This window comes from Lycorma delicatula, chromosome 9, assembly GCF_047948215.1.
Source record: "Lycorma delicatula isolate Av1 chromosome 9, ASM4794821v1, whole genome shotgun sequence".
Taxonomy (NCBI): Eukaryota; Metazoa; Arthropoda; class Insecta; order Hemiptera; family Fulgoridae; genus Lycorma; species Lycorma delicatula.
The window spans coordinates 1,028,930-1,048,947 of record NC_134463.1 but is presented as its reverse complement, the minus strand read 5'-3'; the positions used below and the strand labels follow the sequence as shown (position 1 = coordinate 1,048,947).

General features: G+C 27.4%; 1 protein-coding gene across 3 annotated transcripts; it reads left to right on the top strand.

The window, feature by feature from the left end:
- Positions 1 to 528: 528 nt before the first annotated feature.
- Positions 529 to 19,521, top strand: LOC142330303 (trypsin II-P29-like). Of its 3 annotated transcripts, XM_075375515.1 has the most exons (7): positions 529 to 616; positions 4,877 to 4,959; positions 8,113 to 8,219; positions 10,088 to 10,238; positions 14,017 to 14,127; positions 15,466 to 15,585; positions 18,294 to 19,521. In XM_075375515.1, exons 1-7 carry the CDS (start codon positions 565 to 567, stop codon positions 18,492 to 18,494), a joined length of 825 nt encoding a protein of 274 aa, XP_075231630.1. In that variant the 5' UTR covers positions 529 to 564; the 3' UTR covers positions 18,495 to 19,521. The 3 variants fall into 3 exon arrangements, with proteins under 3 accessions (XP_075231630.1, XP_075231631.1, XP_075231632.1); XM_075375516.1 differs by lacking the exon at positions 15,466 to 15,585; XM_075375517.1 differs by lacking the exons at positions 529 to 616; positions 4,877 to 4,959 and adding an exon at positions 6,442 to 6,531.
- Positions 19,522 to 20,018: the final 497 nt, after the last annotated feature.

Genomic DNA, 20,018 nt, shown 5'->3' with positions numbered 1-20,018 from the left:
AACATGAGAAAGGAAAAAATAGAGGCTTTTAAATGTGATGTTAGAGATGAATGTTGAAAAATCATGAGTTTTAAAAACTTTAATCAGTTAAACTGGCAAAAATAATTGTGTTATTTCTTGGCACACACTTGATTTTTCTGTTTACCTTTACTAGCTTATCATTTTTTCTGGTTACACATAAATACGACTAAATACTGAACTAGAAAAAAATTTAACTAGCAAGAAAATAATAGAAAACCTGTTTATGTAAAACTATAAAAATAATCTTTTGTTTTTCTAAAAATCTTTTCAGTAAAGACATTTGTAGCTATAATATTTTATGATTTTTTAAACTCTTTACATTAAAAGATCTACATAAAGATATTTATAAATATTTCCATTACACTGATAGAATCATAAAAATGTCATTCAGTCATAAAATATAAATCTATTTTTAATACTATTTTTACTGATTATTATACTAATGACAAATTCACCAATATAAAAGCCAGATATTTAAAACAAATACTTTTTTTTAGCAATGATAATATACTTTTAATATTGCTAATAATCAAACTAACAGAAATGGTTTTTTTCTATTTTACCATTTCTTTATTGATTATACTTCTTGTTACAGGTAAGTAAAATTATAATTATTAATATCATTGTGAATAATTATACTGTTAAACAAAATATAAATAAAATATATTAAAGGGTATTCTCTGATTATTATATTACTGTATTTTCTTTACTAATATAAAAGTTGACCAAAAATGTTGCATGTAAAATATAGTGGTATAAAAGATTTTTTTCATGACAAAACTGCTGTCTCATTCAGAAATGAATTAGATGAAACAAATGTTCTATTCTGTACATGTTTGATAATTTACATGTTCACTGCTTATATAACACAACATTGTCTTAACCATTGTTAATGAAATTTGCAAGAAGGTTCAAGTTTGAATTATTAAAAAAGACAACTGATCACTAATTTTATGAATAGAGAAATAAAAGTGTAATTTTTTATGTTCTTGATGAACCGATTTTAAAAGTAGTAAAATTTCAGTAGTAAAATTATGAAATCTTTTAGTTATACCTGAGATTATTTTTACTCTATGTTAGCTTTTATTCTACTTTAAGCTCCTTTAGAGACTACAACTGGGAATACCAAGTGTTAAGGTGTTTACGGATGTAGCCATGGTGTATGCATTACAATTATAAAGATTTGTTTTTGTTTATGTTATATTCAAGCAGTGTTTATGATAGAAATTTGTGTTTGTTCAATTAAAATGTTGTATGTTTTAATTTACTTTTTTATTCTTTGTTGGGGTAACAAATTGAAAAGATAAACTATATGTAGTTTTAAAACCCGCACATGCACAAATAAATAAAACATGAAAATCTTGCATTTAAGCATCAAAGAATAAGAAATGGAATATTAGAGTGACCCAAAACGTATGTTTGCAAAAACACATAACCAAAACAATTAAAATTATACGTGCTCTTTTAAATCACCATAAACAAAAAATTTCTTTAAAAAATTATTCAAACACCTGCAGCACAATCCAATAGCACTGTAATACTTATTATTCCCATCAGCAGTCCTTGAAGAAACTTAACATAGAGTGAATGCTAGTTCCAATGCAGGAGAACTTTCTATAACCATCATCATAATGAAGGTAAGTTTTAAAATGTTTCTATTAAAAAATAGAAATCAAACAATTTGGATAAATTTGAAATTTTTAACTAGAGATCTACTCCTATGCAAGTGAAACAATTTTGTTATTAAAGCTTACTCAAATTTGCATAAAACTGCCTCCCACAAGTGAATGCAATTGTTTATGCCTAAAAGTACACTCCAGCTAATGCTAAACAGTTTTAAATATGTTATATTAAAATCAAAAATCACTAAGGTTACCACATAAGTGATAATTAACTAGTAACACTGTTAAAAAATTACAATTACTTATATAAATATGTACATAAACCTCAAACAGATGAGGATTATCTAGATTGTGAGGTGTGATTGGAAAGTTTTAAGACCGGGCTCATAATTTCAAAATGGCAGTACTTATATGCTAATGTGATGGATCTGTCAAAATGGATGTCCACCTGACTGAACACATTGACTCCAGCTGTGTTTCCACTTTTGGAAGTATTCCTGGAAATTTTCTTTCTTAAGGGTTTAAGAACTGTATTTGCCGGATGTCGTCATTAAGTTCCTTTCAGCAAAATTTCAAGTTAGGAAATAGGTTGTAGTCGGCAGAGGCTAAATCAGGGTGATGGGGGAGATCTTGAGATCTTTTAAGTCACTGTTTTTTCTGCTGACCTGACAACAATTTTGAAATGAATTTTGCATATACTTGATGAGTGTTCAATTAAATCTTAATAAATAATAATCAATAGATTTTAATCAAATCTTCAATTAAAATTTATTGAACTGCGTAGAAACTTAAATTCAGTTCATCAGTATTATCCGAAATTGTAAATAAGATTAGAGTGCACTAAATCGTGAACTTTCACAATGTTTTTGTTGATTTTTGAAGTAGAAGGTCGGTCATACTGAGGGTCATTTTTGACTGATTCGAGGTTATCTTTGAATCTGTTAAACCAGACAAAAACATTTGACCAGGTCAGACATTTATCCCTAAGACTATAAGAGTTCATAAGTCTCAAAAGCTGATTTCTCCAAAAGCTCCAGGTAAACCTACCCCTTCCTATTGAGCAGTGGTAACACCTGTCTTGAAACTTTCCAGTCCCACCTCATAGATTATGTTAAAGTATAAGATTACTAAAATATTAGTTTATCACTGATTTTTAATTTTATCCGATATATAGTACTTGCATGAAATCTGAGAATAGTTAAACAGAAATGGTTTAAAACAATAAAGGTGTAAAATTAGATTTTACAAATATTTACTGGTGTAAAAACCTAATAAATCTAATTTTAGACTTAGCAGAAATTCATCCCTGTGATGAGACAACTTAAAATTTTAACTTCTTTATTGAATATTTCATTTTAAAGATCATATTTAGTGAAGGAAATATTATGATAATAGAAACTACTGATACGAAAATATGGTCCCTATACAAATATTGATTGGTCAAGTGTTAGAATAGTCTAAAGAAAGGATTTTGAATTTCTTACAAATGAAACAAAATACACAATTTTTTTCTTTTTAAGAATTTTAAACAGGATAAGAATAATTTAAAGTGTTTTTTTTGTAAAATTTTAAACTATTCAGTGTGTAGATTTTACGATTAATTTTACATTTAATTCACTGCAATTTTGTGTGGCCAGTAATGTACAGTAATCTAATATATACTCACACCTTACTGGGATATTTCTGCACGTGTTCAAAATTTGTATCTTTCTTTCTTATCAAATAGTGTGGAAATTTTTCTTCAGACATTCACACATCTTTAAAGTAAAGTGAGGTAAACCTAGTGCTCTGTGTTGCTGTTGAAATCGTAATTAATCTAAATGGTTTGAGTAGCAGCAATCTGAACAGTGGTTCACATTTAATTGAATGATAGATGGTCTGAATTCAGTGTTGTAATTCCTTCAGTACAAAACGTTATTGATTGTGATCCAACAAAACTGATTCTGACATTTACTATCTCTAGGTGCTGATTTTAACTTCCGTCGGTTTAGTACTGATAATTATGGCAATTAATAGTATAGCATAAAACTTATTTCACTTGTGATATTATTAATAAAGTTTAGATTTTCTTCATTTGCTACTATTTACAAACAATATTCATATTACCTGTTGTATATCTAAATTCTTGTGGACATATCTAAATCTCAAATAATAACTTCCAATAATTTGATAATTTTTTCATTAACTGTTTTACCTTCCTATTCAAGGATAGTCCTTAATACTGTCAGTCTCTTCAAAATGTGTAACTGTTCTTGAAATTATACATTTAAATGTGGAGGAAAGATTTTTAACAGTTAGTCATTTCTTCAAATCGATTGTAACCGTAACGTAATTATTAAGATGAATATTCCTTCATGATTGTTTTAAATTAAGATTTTGTTGTTAAACAAATATAGAGAAATATTACATTAAACTAACAAGAAGGTATTGTTAAAGCAAAATTGATTCTCATTTCTACTGTGAACGGATCCAAAATATTTAACGTTGTGTCTAACTGAAAACATTTATTTAGTTAGCTGAGTAGAAGCTAAAAAAGTCAGTTTAATAATGAACATAAAATTTACCACTTGCTACCAAACATTACAAGTCTTTGTCAGGTGCTGAACTTTTATTAAATTAGTAGTTATGATGATTTGGATAATAGAAACAATAAGAAATATTATTTTTATATCAATATATCTTGTTCTGAAAAATAGTAAAAAAAGAAAAGGACTGAATAAAAAAGAAATTTAAGTTGGCTACATTGGACATTTTGAAAATTTCCCTAATAGGCATGGAAATTATCAGTTACTTAGCACGAAGTTAACTTTCCCCTTACTATTTTTTTTTTCAAAAACCAATTTGCCTACTCATAGATGCAGATGACAAGTGACTGACTAATGTGGAGAGAGAATGGTTATAACTGTATGATTTGCAAGTTTAAATAGTCACAATATGCAAGGCATCATGTAGCAAATGGCATCTCATAGTAGATTATAGCAAAAGAACAAAACAAAATTCTTCATTTTCAACTGAACCATCTTAATATTTACACACACACGCGCGCGCGCACACACACACACACACACACATATATATATATATATACCGCACCACAAGGCACAAGGAAACAAGGAAATTAAGATTAAGTACAAATTTGCAATTAAGTGACTTTCCTCCTAAATACTTCTAAAGAAACGTTTAACTTGTTAAATGACATATGAGTGATATTATTACATGAATTTGTATTTCAGATGTTTCAATGACTGGTAAAAAAAATTGGTTTCATGTTGACACTAATAAGACCCCACAAATATTTAGGAGTTTTCCATATCAGGTAAATGAACTAAGAAAATTAAAATAATTACTAGTTAAAGTATCTGTTAAAAACAAAAAACACATGTATAATTTAAATAAATTTTCAAAATTTAGTTTTAGTGTTGGTTAAATTGCTAAATAATAATAACATTAGTCATACAGTTGCTAATAAAATTGAGTTGATATGATTATATTTACTTTGTAAAACCAGAATGAGCTGACTAGATTGCCAACATTAGGTCAATAGAAGGAATAAACAGAAAAATGAGCTTATTCCAGATTTCTCCTTCTCTGTTAAAAAATTCAATTAATAAAAAATAAAATTGATTACAGTGAGTATTTACTACAAGAAAAATTTATGAATGATGTCATTTTATATGCGACAGAATACTGGTCGAATAAGGATGAAACTGATTTTTGCAGAATCTTTGAACATAAATTTGCTAACAGAATTTTTTAATGGGATAACAGTAATCTTGATAAGATATAGTAGTATTCAATTCAGAAATATTGTAATTGAAGAGGATATTATTTTTAATCTAGTATGGCATTTTAATCTGTTGAAATCTTAGTTGTAATGTTGTAATATGTGTTTGTGAATCCCCATCTGGACATATTTCTGTATTTCTAAGTAAAATTGATTTTTAATATAATCCCTCAGTTTATTTGAGGGTATTTATAGTTGGTGATTTTAATATAAATTTCCCCCCCAAAAAAGGCAGTTATGCATTAAATTTCCAAAACATACCTTTCACATGCAGCGTTGTTTAGATCATATTATAATTAACATTTCAAAATTTTTTCTGATAGTGATATGAAAATATAATTTTTAAAGATAGCTTAAAAGGAGGCTTTTAATTAATTAATTTAGTTAATAATAGGTAGCCTACAACCAGATTTTTAACAGTCTATTAAATCATTTAAATGCAAGAAAGAAGGAGCCTTGGAATAACAATTAATGGAAAATTTGTAGATAACAAAACTGAGTTACTAGTAAATATATTACAATATTACTTTTCCTTTAAATGGAAAATTCCAAAACTATTCAATCACCTCTTAGATTATAGCAAAAGAACAAAAAAAATTCTTCATTTTCAACCGAACTATCTTAATATTTACACACACGTGAGCGAGCGAGAGCGCGCGCGCACACGCACACACACACACACACACACACACACACACACACACACACACACACACACACACACACACACACACACAAGGAAATTAAGATTAAGTACAAAAATGATTACTTAGAACAATGATTACTAAGAACAATGAAAACAAAATAATCATAATATATAGAAATGATAAAAAAAATGTAGTAATAATGATATGTTATTTAAATGTTGTAAAAGGTTGTATAAGATCTAAGGTCTTTGGTAAACTTTGATGTAAAAAAATGAATGATAATAAACAAATTACATCATACAAATAAATAATAATAATAATAATAATAATAGGAGTAAAACTTTATGGAAGCTAATTAAAAGAGGCACAGATACTGAATAATTTAATGCAACAAATACAAAATTCCTGAAGTTTTCATTATGGTTCTAACATTACTGATTTACAACAAGCAGCTATGGTATTTATTAATTTTATTAATTGCTTGTAAATGTTAGCCAAATGGTCTTTATATAAAATTTCTTATAACAAAATCTATAACATTACCATTGTAAACAACTTTCTTTTGTCACTTACTATTGATGTAGTTTTTTAAAATAGTTTACCATTTTAGGATAAAAATTCTGCAGCTGTGAACATAAGTAATTCTTGTTCCCTCACTCTCTCTCTCTCTCTATATTATATATATATATATATATATATATATATATAAAATAGATAGTTAGGCTTAAAATGAGTTAACTAAGAGACTGAAGATTTTTGAACTTACTATTTGTAACCTATTTATTTTGGAGGTAACCTAATTTTAGAAGTATCTTCAGTGAAGTTTCAGGAATTAATATGTATATCTTACTCGTTAAATAAAATTTCAGAATTGTGCTTACTTTTAAATTATATGAATAGAAAATTATAATTAAAAATTTCCATTTATTTTGACTATTCAATCATTTAATACAAATGGATTACCCTATCCAAATTGCCTCTTATAATTTTCAAAAATTATTATTATTCAGATAAGGATAATAAGAATCATTATGAGTGTTAAGTAAGTATAACCAAAATAACAATAATCTAATAAGGTGAATATTCTCCTTGCATTCTCACTCTATATTCTTAAATTGTTTCTTTTCATTCATTCAAAATTAAATTATTCTAAATATTCCAGTTTGTGTAATACTAATTCTCATACTTAACTTTTAGAAAACTAATAAAAATAACTAATGTTTGACTCAAGAAAGAATTTAACCATCTGCTCACATCAAATTTCTTCTAAGAAATTTAAAGTCTGTGTAATTCCATCAAAGGATATGTTTTGTAAGGTAGAATGTCTAAATTATCCGATAATGTAACTTCTAGCACTTTTGTATAATTGTAATTCTTAGATTAATTATGTCATATATTAATAATCGTATTTAATATAATAATAGTACTGATAATATATTTTAATTATAATATATATGAAATTTTTTATTTGAATAGTAAGAGAAGTTTATATAGTATAGATTTGTAAATATCTTATTTTACTGTTGATAATTTTATTGTAAAGATATTCATACACAATTTTTTTATAATCATTTTCATTTGCTACTGTTATTATTAAAGTAATATAGTTCTAATTGACTGGCTTTAAAAAAATAAATAAAACTTAATATTTAAATCAAAACAATGAATAATTGTCATGATTACTGTAAAATATATAAATTAATGTTTAGTTTGAAATCAATTTAATATTAAATACAAAATTTACATTTCATATTACCAAGCACAAGTTTTGAGCTTGTATGGTGAATTAATCATCAAAAAAAGAAAAAAAAATCAAATCTATAAGAAAAAATCAAAATGTATAAGAATTATTTATGTTTTATGTTGGATACTTAAATAAAATTTATTTTTTTTAAATAAAATTTAAAAAAAATAAATTTTGTCATGGTATTTAACAAATTTATCACAGCAGTTAAGTAAACGTTTTGCTAAGAGAATGTATATATCTGGTTAATTTTATTTTATTTAATTAATATTTATTTTTCTTTCCTTGCTTAAGGTTTCTTTAATTCTAGATGTGCCTAAAATTGTGCCTTCATTTCACTTTTGTAGTGGTTCAATCATTAGCAAATATTTAGTTATCACATCAGCACACTGTTTCTATGAGTAAGTATTTAATATTTTAGTTACTTAAATTTTATACAATAAAATTATAAATTACTTATAATTTTTAATTAAAAAACTGGTGTTTCAGAATACTAATTCTATAACATATAACAACAGTTCATCTATAACATTTGAAAGAAATATTAAATGAGACTGGAAATAATTTTTATTATTCAGAGATATTAATTAAGAAATTAACAAAACGCCAGAGCAAGGAATGGCACACTCACTTCAAACTCACCACATCCCAAAAAAGCAAAAATGAGGAAATAAAAATCAAAACCATGCTAATTTGTTTCTTTGATAGCAATGGCATTGTCCATAAGGGTTTGCCTACAAAACAGACTGTAAATCAATATGTTTACCAAGAAATTTTTGAAAGACTGTGGAAAAGAGTTGCTCACATGAGACCAGTCATCAAAGACCTGGATGCTGCATGACAATGTACCATGTCACACTGCACTCTCAAGTAATGAGTTTTAGGCAAAGAAAAATATTTCTGTATTCCTCAACCACCTTATTCACCTGACTTTAGTCCCTGTGACTTTTTCCTGTTCCCGACTTAAAAAAAAGCACCTCAAAGGAAATCATTTTGGAACAGTAGAAAACATTTTTAAAAATTTAACTGACCATCTGAAGGATATTTCGGTTTCCGAGTTCCAAAACTGCTATGCAGAGTGGGAAAACCATTTGAAGTGTTGCATGGCTTCCCAAGGGAACTACTTTGAAGGTGATACGAGTCCATTTGTAATTGGATTGTAAATAAAAAGTTTTTCTGAACCAGTCTCATTACTTTATTTAACATCGTATATACAATTATAAAATTAATAATATCACTATCGTATATAAAATTAATAATATCACTAAGCTCTCATGATTATCAAGATGAACTCAGCACAATGAAATGCATTTCTATAAGTAGTGGATACAATATTAAAAGATAACACTAAATTAAAGATAAAAATAACCAAGATAAAAGAAGTAGAATTATTATTATGTCAGATGAATATACCAATCTGCTTATTTATTATATATTATTAAAAACCAAACCAAAAAGCTCAACAAAAAAAATAGAGAATTAAAATTACAAAATCTATAGGATACTGGTTTTAGAATTGTGTCAGCCTAGATGTTATGATTGCAATAAATTTTATAAATCAAGTACAAGGAAATTCGTAGACAGATGTAGAACCATTTATCTATAATTAATACGATTAATAGAAAGTCAAATTATCCGTTTCCTTAATTATACCATCTTTTCTAAAATATTTATTCCAGCATTCTTATGCAGTAAAGGTTGGTATGAATGTCAACAAGGAATTCAACATCTATAAAATATCATAATTCAAAAATAACAGTCTACTAGCAATTAACTAGGTATCAAATCTAAATTTGTGCTGTACTATTATTTTCAACTCCAGTTGGATTGTATCCAAAATAGGATTTTTACATCATTTCATTATTAATTTACAAACAACCAATTAACAGCGCATGTACAAATCTACTACCAATTTACTTGTACAATCATATGTTTTCATGTGTAATATTTGTTATATGTAATAATATATATTTTTCAATGTTCTGCTGGTATTACAAAAAATGTGTTAATATACAAAACTGGTTTAATCTAATCGCATCTAATGATGACAATTCATTCCTAAAATACGGCATTAGACAGAAAGAAAGAATATTTTTAAGTCGAAGTATTTTTTTTTACAAAATGTACTATTTTAGTATTTTTTTAAATGAAAATTTGATTGTCTCGTCAGGTTAGTGAATAGGAATATTGTGTAATTACTAGCCCATAGTTGGTCTGCAAAAGAAATTTCACTAAAAAATAATGAATGTTTATGTTAATATCTTTTCAGTAAATTGGATCGTTTGCAGTATGTACATCTAGAAGCAGGGGTTACAGATAAAACTGATAGAAAAAATGTTGTAAGAAGAAAGATTAAGTCAGTTAACATGCACAGTAATGTTACAGTGAGTTATCGTCAAAATGATGTTGCTATTATTGAGGTAATTAATTATCTCCCATAAATTTAATGTATAAAAAAATGTATGTACCTATTAATATGGATGTATTACTAAAATAAATTCTCAGATTTATGAGCTCTACCAATTATTAAATTAATTATAATAACCTTTAAATGATGTAGCTTTTGACTGATATTCATAATACCAAATATATTTCAATATCTGTTCTAAAGTTTGTATTAAACTAATATGAAACTGAGTATACAAACCAACACGCGCAATATACAGTCATCTCAATTTAATGTACCTTCAAACAAATATATAATAAACTTAAAAATTCTGACGGTAACAATGAATCATTGTTTGCCATCCATTAACCAGCATTAAATATTGATATTCTAGACCATTGATTATCAAACTTTTTCACCCACCGCTCACATTGAGGAATCAAAGATTTTCTAGCGTTCAAAAATTTTTAAACTTACCATGTTTTAAAAATAATAATTGCAATTGCTGTTTTTGAGATGTTTTAATTTTTTGTGCTAGTGTAGTAGGTATATAATTGTAGTTTGACATATCAGGAAAACATCATGTTTATCTTATTATTTTAATCAGCCATCACCTTCCTAGACCGCCTGAATGCCCCCAATTTTCTGTAGGCCTTCTACCGTCCCCCCTGAAAGCCTCCAATGCCCACAAGGGGGCATTATTACCCACTGAGAATGAATTTTCTAGACCAGGGATCGGCAACCTATGGCACACATGCCACACTTGGTGCGCTAAGCAATTTCTAATGACACGCAGAAGCTCTAAGTTTTACATATCAATAATTTGGTTTTGACACAAAAGTCAGAACTATAAACCAGCTGCATCATGAGTCAGTTCTCAAAATTTAACAAAGTGTCATTTCTTTGATTCTTTCTACTTTGTATCACTCGAACTACATTGATATTGTTTGAAAAATATATTTGGCAGTATGGCAACTCAAAACTTTCCCCAAATCCCATAACACATATCACAATTAAAGAACACTCATCACTCTGTGAGGGAAATTAGGTTTCAGAAAAAGTTTAGATTATTATAGGTTATGTTGTTTTTTTAATAAGTGATATTAATTGGTGAGTTTTAAAATAAATATATTTGAATTATAAAAACGGTAAGTCCTACTTAAATGATTTTTAGACAAATTTAACCTAACCATTTTTTATTATTATTTTAAATCAGTTAACTTTTATATATAAATATCATCATGATGTTTGTTGATTTATTTATATTTTCAGAATACCATTTGTATTAAATATGACAGAAAAGAAAAGGAAATTTGATCATCAATTTCAAGAAAATTGGAAAAATGACTATGGATTTGTAAAACAAAAAGATCGTGCTGTTTGTGTTTTCTGTAGCGCAAGTGTTGTGTGTCGCACATCTAGTGTAGAAAGACACTTTAAAACTAAACACCAATCTAAGTTTAAAACCTCAGAAGAAAAACGTGAAACCATCAAAAAAGCTATTGCTGGTTTCAAAAACCAACTGGTATTTTGAGCCAAGCAGTTGGAACAAAGAATAAAGCTACTGAATGTAGTTACAAAATAGCTCAATGTGTGGCTTTTAAAGGTAAACCTTTTACAGATGGAGAATACATCAAAGAAATCTTTTTGAGCAGTGCTGAAATTTTGTTTGGTGATTTATCAAATAATGAGAATATACTCTCTCAAGTTAGAGAAATACAGTTCCTGTAAGATCAATTGAGAGATGCATGACTGACTTGGCTGAAAATGTAACAACTAACCAAACAATTGGATTCAAACAATCCCTAGTATCTAGTGTCACTCTTGATGAAAGCATTGATTTAAATGATTTGTCATGCCTGAGAATAATAACATTTATGAAGAGTTGTGTGCTTATTATCCCTTCATGATATAACCAGAGCAGAAGACATTTTGACAGCATTTATCAGTTATTTTGCTAAAGATGACATTGAATTGAGAAAATTATTCTGTGTGACAACTGATGGTGCTGCTGTAATGGTTGGCAAGAAGAAAGGATTTGTAAAACTTCTTGAAAATCATATTAACTTCAAACTGTTACATTTTCGTTGTATTATGCACCAGGAGAGCTTATGTTCAAAGATCTCATCTCTGAATTTAGTCTCTGTGATGACAACTGTCGTTAAGATAGTCAACTTTCTTGTTTCTCATTCTTCACTGGTTCACAGACAATTCATGTCTCTTTTACAAAAAATTGACTGTGAATATGGAGATCTGTTAACTGCAGTGTTTGATGGCTTAGTCGAGGTAAAGTTTTAACTAGATTTGTCTGTTGTCTTGAAGCTATTAAGGTGTTTCTTGACGAAAAACAGCAAAATTTTCCTGAATTGAAAGATGAAAACTGGTTGTTAAAGTTGTTTCTGACATAAATACACATTTAAATGAGCTGAATTTGAAATTATAAGGACAGGGTCAAACAGTTCTTGATCTTTTCTGCTATTGGAAAGTATTTATAATGAAATTTAACATTTTTTCATGTAACATCAACATCAAAGCATTCAACAACTTTCCAAATGTGAAGAATCATTCAAATCAATTTGAAGTGAAGATAGATGAGCTTCAGAAATACATCGAAGCACTCAAAGCAGAATTTGATAAATGAAGTCAAGACTTCCACATTCATGGACTTTTATTTTCATACCTCATTAAGTCTGACATACTTGATTTGAAAACTATCCAAATGGAACTTTTTAGTTGGATGGATATTGATGATTTTGAAATGTAACAGATTGAATTTAGGTCTTCAGAATTATCATCAAATTTTGTTGAACTGAGGAACTCTGGAAGACAAAAATTTAGAAAAGTCTGCTGCTATTCACAACTGTTGGACAGTCCTCCCGAGATCTTTCATCTGTTTGATGAAAATTACTTTTGGTTCTCTTTTGGCTTTTGGTTCAAACTTATTACTGTGAGAAAATTTTCTCTCACATGAAAGCAGTTTTAAATCCACAACGAAGTTGCCTAACACCTGAACATTTAGAAAATTGTGTAAAACTCAAAGTAATAAAGTATGTTGCTAATATTGAGCAACTGGCTAAGACCATACAAGGGAAAAGCTGGTTTTAATTATTATTGTGTTATATTACTGTATAAAATATATTGTAAAACAGGTATATTGACCTTGACTTGTATAAAAATACGAATGTTTTTGGCACACGGAATGATTTTAAATCCTTAGTCGGCACTCTGTTAACAAAAGGTTGCCAACATCTGTTCCAGACAAACCAAAAAAAAGGGCAAAGTCTTTCTCAGACATTTTTATATTTGAACATCATGAAATTTACATACACACTGATATACTAAATGAACAGAAAATTCAAATCCGACAGATGCCTCAGCCACATTCTAAATACATTTCTACCTAACTTTAAAAAAATACCAGCAAAAATTTAACTCGCACAAGGATAAGAACAACTGAACATCAAACATTGTAAAGTACACATAACAGCAATTGAAAGTGTTATGATGTGAGTTTTTAAAACTGTGTATTTAAGAATTTTGTTTTAGTTGTCATTTAAAAATACAAAATTAAATAATTCTTCTGATTTGTTAAATATGAACTTGTTTGGAGTTTTGCTGTTTGAATGATGAATTCCATTATTTACTTGTCTATTAGCTTTCAGTTTATTATTTTTTTAAAGTTGGATTGAATAGTTATGTGAAGGTATTCTTTTAATTACTCTTGTAGTAATATAAAAATATTTATTTTACCATATGTTAATGATGGTGAAAGTAAATGAAATATAATTTTATTTTTTATTTTTTTATTATAGATAAAAAAACAATTTGCGTTCAATAAATGTATTCAACCTATAAAAATTTCTGAAGAAAAAGTGAAGATAGGTACTGTATGTAAAGTAACAGGATGGAGTAGTACAAGTCAGGTATACACTTGAATAAAATGCATACTAGTTTTTGTTTTTTTAAATTTGGAATCTTTCATAGATTTAAAAAATGGCATTATACTATAGTATTCTTATTATGAATAACCTTTTGCTTCATTGGTGTTAAATTAATGCATTGGCCTGAGTCTGGGAAACATCATCAGCCTAACAGTAATTGCATAATTTGTTATGAAATATAAAAAAAGTTATAGGTTGAGTGTAATTATGAGGTGGTGCAGGGAAAAGTATTGAACTGAAAAATTGAAATTTTATAGTTTTCACTGCTATTATAAGCAGGTTTAAATTTTAACTGCATTTTATCTAAGTGCTTAAATGTTACTTCATCTTAAGTATAACAGATCAGTTGCTTATACACATTTAACCTTTTGGCTGCTCAATTATAATTGAAAACTCATTTTCTAGAACCCAATCTTTTTTTTTTTAATACTACTTGTAAATAATATTTCAAATATTCATAAAAAAAAGTATCAGGAGTAGAATACTAAATATTTTGTTTATTTAGATAAATACAAATACACAAGCTCACACCAAACTTCAAAATTGGTGGTTAAAGAATTTCAGTAGGTTATAAACCTAAACAATACTAATACATATACATACATCTGTAACTATATGACAGTATTTATAAATAAAATTTTTGTTTTGTTGGACTCAGAAACCTCATCAGGATGAATTCAGTTTTGTTACTTTCCTTCTTCTATATACAATAGGAAAGGTTAAAAATATGCATTAAAAATGTCACAAACTTAATGAATTGCCATACTAGTTTTCCTTTTACTAATAAATCCTAATGAACAATCATAACTAAACAACATTTAAAATTACAGACTTAATTATTCAGAGTGAAAATTGCTATACAGTTTCACTTTAAAAACTGATGAGAAAGCCATAATTTAAAAATTGAAACATGCTTTGTGGTATTTAAATTTTTGCTCTTAAATTTATATACAAAGTGTATTACAAAGTTCTTATGGTACTGGACCTACTTTACTCAATATTTCAGGTCAAAACCCATAGAAATCATTAAATCTGCTCTTAACTAACATCCTAAAACTTTCAGTACAGCCTCATTTCATTAGGGGTAGCTGAAATACAAGTGAAATCTTTCATTAGGTATAACTTGCATATGAAGAAGTTTAGAACATTTATATGAACTTTATCCATTATTTTCACAAGTAGAAAAGGTTATGAAAGTCCTGAGAGAACTTTGTGATATGCTTTTTACATTACAGTTAACATAAAAAATTTATTTTTATTTAGACTTCATGTTTTTAATAGTGATGCTTTATTTATCTGTTTTTTTTATATTTTTATTAGCATCTACAGGATGAAAAAGGGCTTATAGCTCAGCCAATGAGCTGTCTACATTACCGTGAATTTTATCGTATGTCGGAAAATATCTGTTGTGATTATCCTCAAATCAAACATAATTTTTTTGTAAGATATATATATACATACACATATCTTAAATACCATAAATCTTACTTTAAGTCTGAGATTGTTAAAAATTTAAATAAATTTGTGAAAATGATTTTGAAGTTTTGTCACAGAATAAAGTAATTTTAATGCAATTACATTTTTCTCTACAGAATATTATTGGACTATGTTTTAATGTGCTTGTAGCAAACTGGATACATGTGTGTGCATGTGTGTGTGTGTGTGTGGGGGGGGGGTATGTACCCACACACACACACATGGTAGAGATGGGAGTTTGATTCTGCCAAACAAAAATGTACTTTTCAATGAAAATAAAACAACTGTACAAGCTGTTGGGAACTAACAGGTTGAATTATTAATCTATTATTGTTCACACTTATTTTTTCATTACATTACTAAACTGTATGTCTTTTTTATTTAAAAACAACAGTTTCATTTTAATATTTTTCCAATGCATTTGCTACATGCTCTAGGACATTTTTTAGCCAGCAAATACCATATGTCATTTTATCAAAATATTTGACAATTTTATGACCATTTTATTATGCACTTATTTATTACAGAATTTTCATGAATAAGATTTATTTGGTTTTTGAAACTGTTCGATCTTAGCATAATTAATATAGATAAAACAATAGTTTTCTGGGCAAAGACCTGTTCTCAGCAAACGACAAACAGTTTATTCACGTTATCTATTTTCATTAATTTAACGTTCATTAGAGTAAGCTGACAGTCATATGTGGTGAGTCAACATGTTTGATATGCAGTATTACTATTGGGCAGAAAACAACAGTTTAGTCAAACTATTTGATATTTTCTGACACATCACTAGTACATGGTGTACAAGCATTTGTGAAGGCTGTGTATTGCACTTGGTGTATATATTATTATTATTTGGTGTACATATTATTTGTATCATTTATAAAAACGCACATGACATGTAGCAGCATTTACCAAAATAAAAAATTATAGTTTTAGCAGTGAGAGATAAATGAAAATAAAATTAGATAAATATTTATTTGAAAAGGTCTGTATCATAAATTGTGATGCACTATTTATATTGTAGATAAAGAATTGTGACCAAAATTTATTTATAAATATAAATTAATCAAAAATTGAAAATTAGTTTTAAAATGTAAATGGATCAAAGTTGAATTTAATTAAATATATATATAAATTAAGAGATCACACACTTATGTTAATTTATTTTGACAAATGAGTTCAAAAATTGTAAGTAATTTTCCTCAGTTATTTATGTAAATATGCTTTCAGAAGACCTTTTCTGATTTTTGTCCAGTTCTTTTGATGGTAGTGTAGTGATAGATGATGACTCATGTTTTGAGTTAGAAAATCAAAAATATGTTAAATGAACAGGATTGGGGAATCCAAAAATATGTTAGCTGAACAAATCAACTTAAATAGATGAAGTACATACTGGTACATTACTACATCAATGGTAATACAGCCATCAGACCAATTGTACAGACACTGAAACAGTCCCAAATTGAGCCACAAGCAACCATAATATTGTAAACCTGAACACTGGTTGTACAGTCACAGCATAGAAGACCTAGTAGGGACAGAATTGCATTCAAAGAGTGTACCTCTTTCCCAACAATGGTGAAGAAAGGATCAGGGTTAAGGAAAGGAGGAGTGGATCTAGCCTCAAGAGGAACTGCAGTTCAACTATAAATGTACCATATTAAATATATACTACAACAATAATCTATTTTCTTCCAGAAATTAAAGCCTGTTCAGAAAAAAAATGTGAGAATCCTAATGGCATAATAATTCTGTATATAAGTAAGATTTTTACTTCTTTCAACCTCAGAATTATATGGCATGAGGAAATATTGAACTGTAGTTTAAATCATTTATCCAGAATCTTCTTTGTGAGGAATTTTATAAAAAAAGGAGTTTCCTAATCAGTTGTAAAAATTGAGCCCATTTACTAGAATACCATCTACAACACAACTAAGAAATTGAGCTCAATAGTGGGCAGGAAAGGAGAAGGGTAAATGAAAGAGGAACCTTCACCATTTCCCCTTTCCTTAATCCTGATCCCTTTTTTCTATTGTCGAGGAAGGGATACATTCAATTCAGAGACGGGAAGAAATTTAAGCACAAATCTGACTCTTTTAATAATTTGGCTCTTTGAGCACAAATATTGATCTGTTCCCTTTCCTTTTAAGTCCAACTTTTTTTGGAATCAGTGCATTAACGCATTTTTGAAGTCAGTTATGTAAGCATAAACTGAAATATGATTACGTACTCTCAACAGACCTGACTCAAATTTCTGATTTCAATATTATAGAAGTTAAAAATTTATTGTTAATTTTTCTTTATAAATAAAGTAGACTTGAAACACGGATCTTTTTTTCTAATTAATAAAAGGAAATTAGAAAATTGTTTTTTTTAAGGTCTTTTAAATAGTATATTAACTTATTTGCTCTGCAATAATAATGTATATCCACATCAAAAAAAAGTGGATGTAAAATATTTTAATGCCATACAAAAAACAAAAATATTTTAATTTAACCTATATAAAATTAAAGGAATACTAAATATTAAAGTAATAATTTAATGTCTAATGTAATTTTCAGAAATTTGTTTATCTAACATCTATTGTGTTAGTATTTTTGCATAACTCAAATTTTTCTTTTCTTTGTATGTATGTAAATATTATATGCTAATAATAAATATTTCAGGGTGAACCAGGTGGATCATTAGTTTGTGATGGAAAATTGTCTGGAGTTTTTAAATGGGGGTTTGGAGGTCTTTTGAAAGGGATTTTCACAGATACCTCACAGTATATTGAGTGGATAGAAAGTTTTGGTATTGAAATAAAAAGAAATTACAATGATTATGACGAAGATGAAGATGATGATGATGATGATGAAATTGATTAATCAGACTTTGTAGATGAAAATGGTCGTGATATCATTTGTTTAATGTATGTAATTATTACTTTAGTTAAGAAAATTATAAATATTTATAATCAAGCTTCAATACATATTAGTTTTTTTTTAGATATCAGTCATTTGACTGGTTTTATGCTTCTCTCCATTCTTCACAGTTTCATGATAATCTTTTAACCTCTACATGTTTATTGTATCCTGCAAGCTATATATTCATGAGTTCATGAAGATAGTTTATTATTTTATTTAATTTCAACCTCTCTTTTAACTGACTTCAATAAAAGAAGGAGGTTATCAATAAGCTACTTTAGTGATCCCACTGAAACTCTTTTCTATAACTTATAAAAAGTATAAAATTAAAAAAAAAAAATTAAGTCAGTCGCATAGACAGTTTGAAGAAAAAACTATTTAAATTTGTTTCATTGACATTACTGTTTACATTGGATTTTTGTGGCATATGTGTAGCCTAATGTTGTATTCTGTTAATCAAAGTATTTGTAAAAAAAAAAACTAGGTTAATTAATAAAATCATTTCTCTGTAATCCTTTTTATTTATCAAGATGCAGGTTTCTCACCTTGTAGCCTTATCTGTGTTTCTTGCAAAGTGTACCTATATTTCAGACATTATTTTTTACTGTAAGGATGTACATATTGTAAAATTGGTTATTCAACTTGTATTTTGGATGAATCTTATTTTAGATTACATATTGTAAGTTCAGATGTACATCCAGTAATTTTTGACTGGACATATGTTTACATATAACTGGATGAAAGCTGGTGGCAGATGATATGTTAGCAAGACCACTTAGAAATTTTTCCAATTAAATTATCAAAACAGTGGCAGCTAATTACTTAATTCATTTAAAAAATTAATTTAATATGTTTGTACTTTGTATTCTACAGATTTAAAATTTAAATTTTACAATTTTTGCAATTAAAATTGTTGACAAATGCTTTTAATTTCTGAAAAACTTTTCTATGTGACCATAAACTTTCTAAAATTTTTTTAAACAATATACTCTATGTTTTGATTTTTTTTTTTGTATTTTTTATGAAAAATTAATGTATTTTCTAAAAATTTTATATATATATATATATATATATATATATATATAACTTTTGTAGTGGATTTTTATTGTAATTTTTAAATAATTAAAAAAAATTTCATTAATTCTTATAATTTTATATTTTTTCTCTTTCCACCTCTTATTTTCTACCATTATTTCTATAGAATCAACAGGGGCATAATATTTTTTTAAACTCTATTTTGCTATGTTTCTCAATTAAGATTTTCCCAATAAGCGTTGGGTTTATATTGTGTTATAAGATTGCTGCTACAGTCCTTTTCTGTGTTTTTATTGTTGTTGAGCAAACACATTTTAAAGTCATTAAAAAAAATGTATAAACAAGTTATTTATAATACTTTATTCAGTCTTTTTCTCAGAAGTTTGTCTTAAATTATTTTTTTTATACTTTTCTGTTCTCTTGTCACCATTTCCAGTTCCTTGTTTGTTT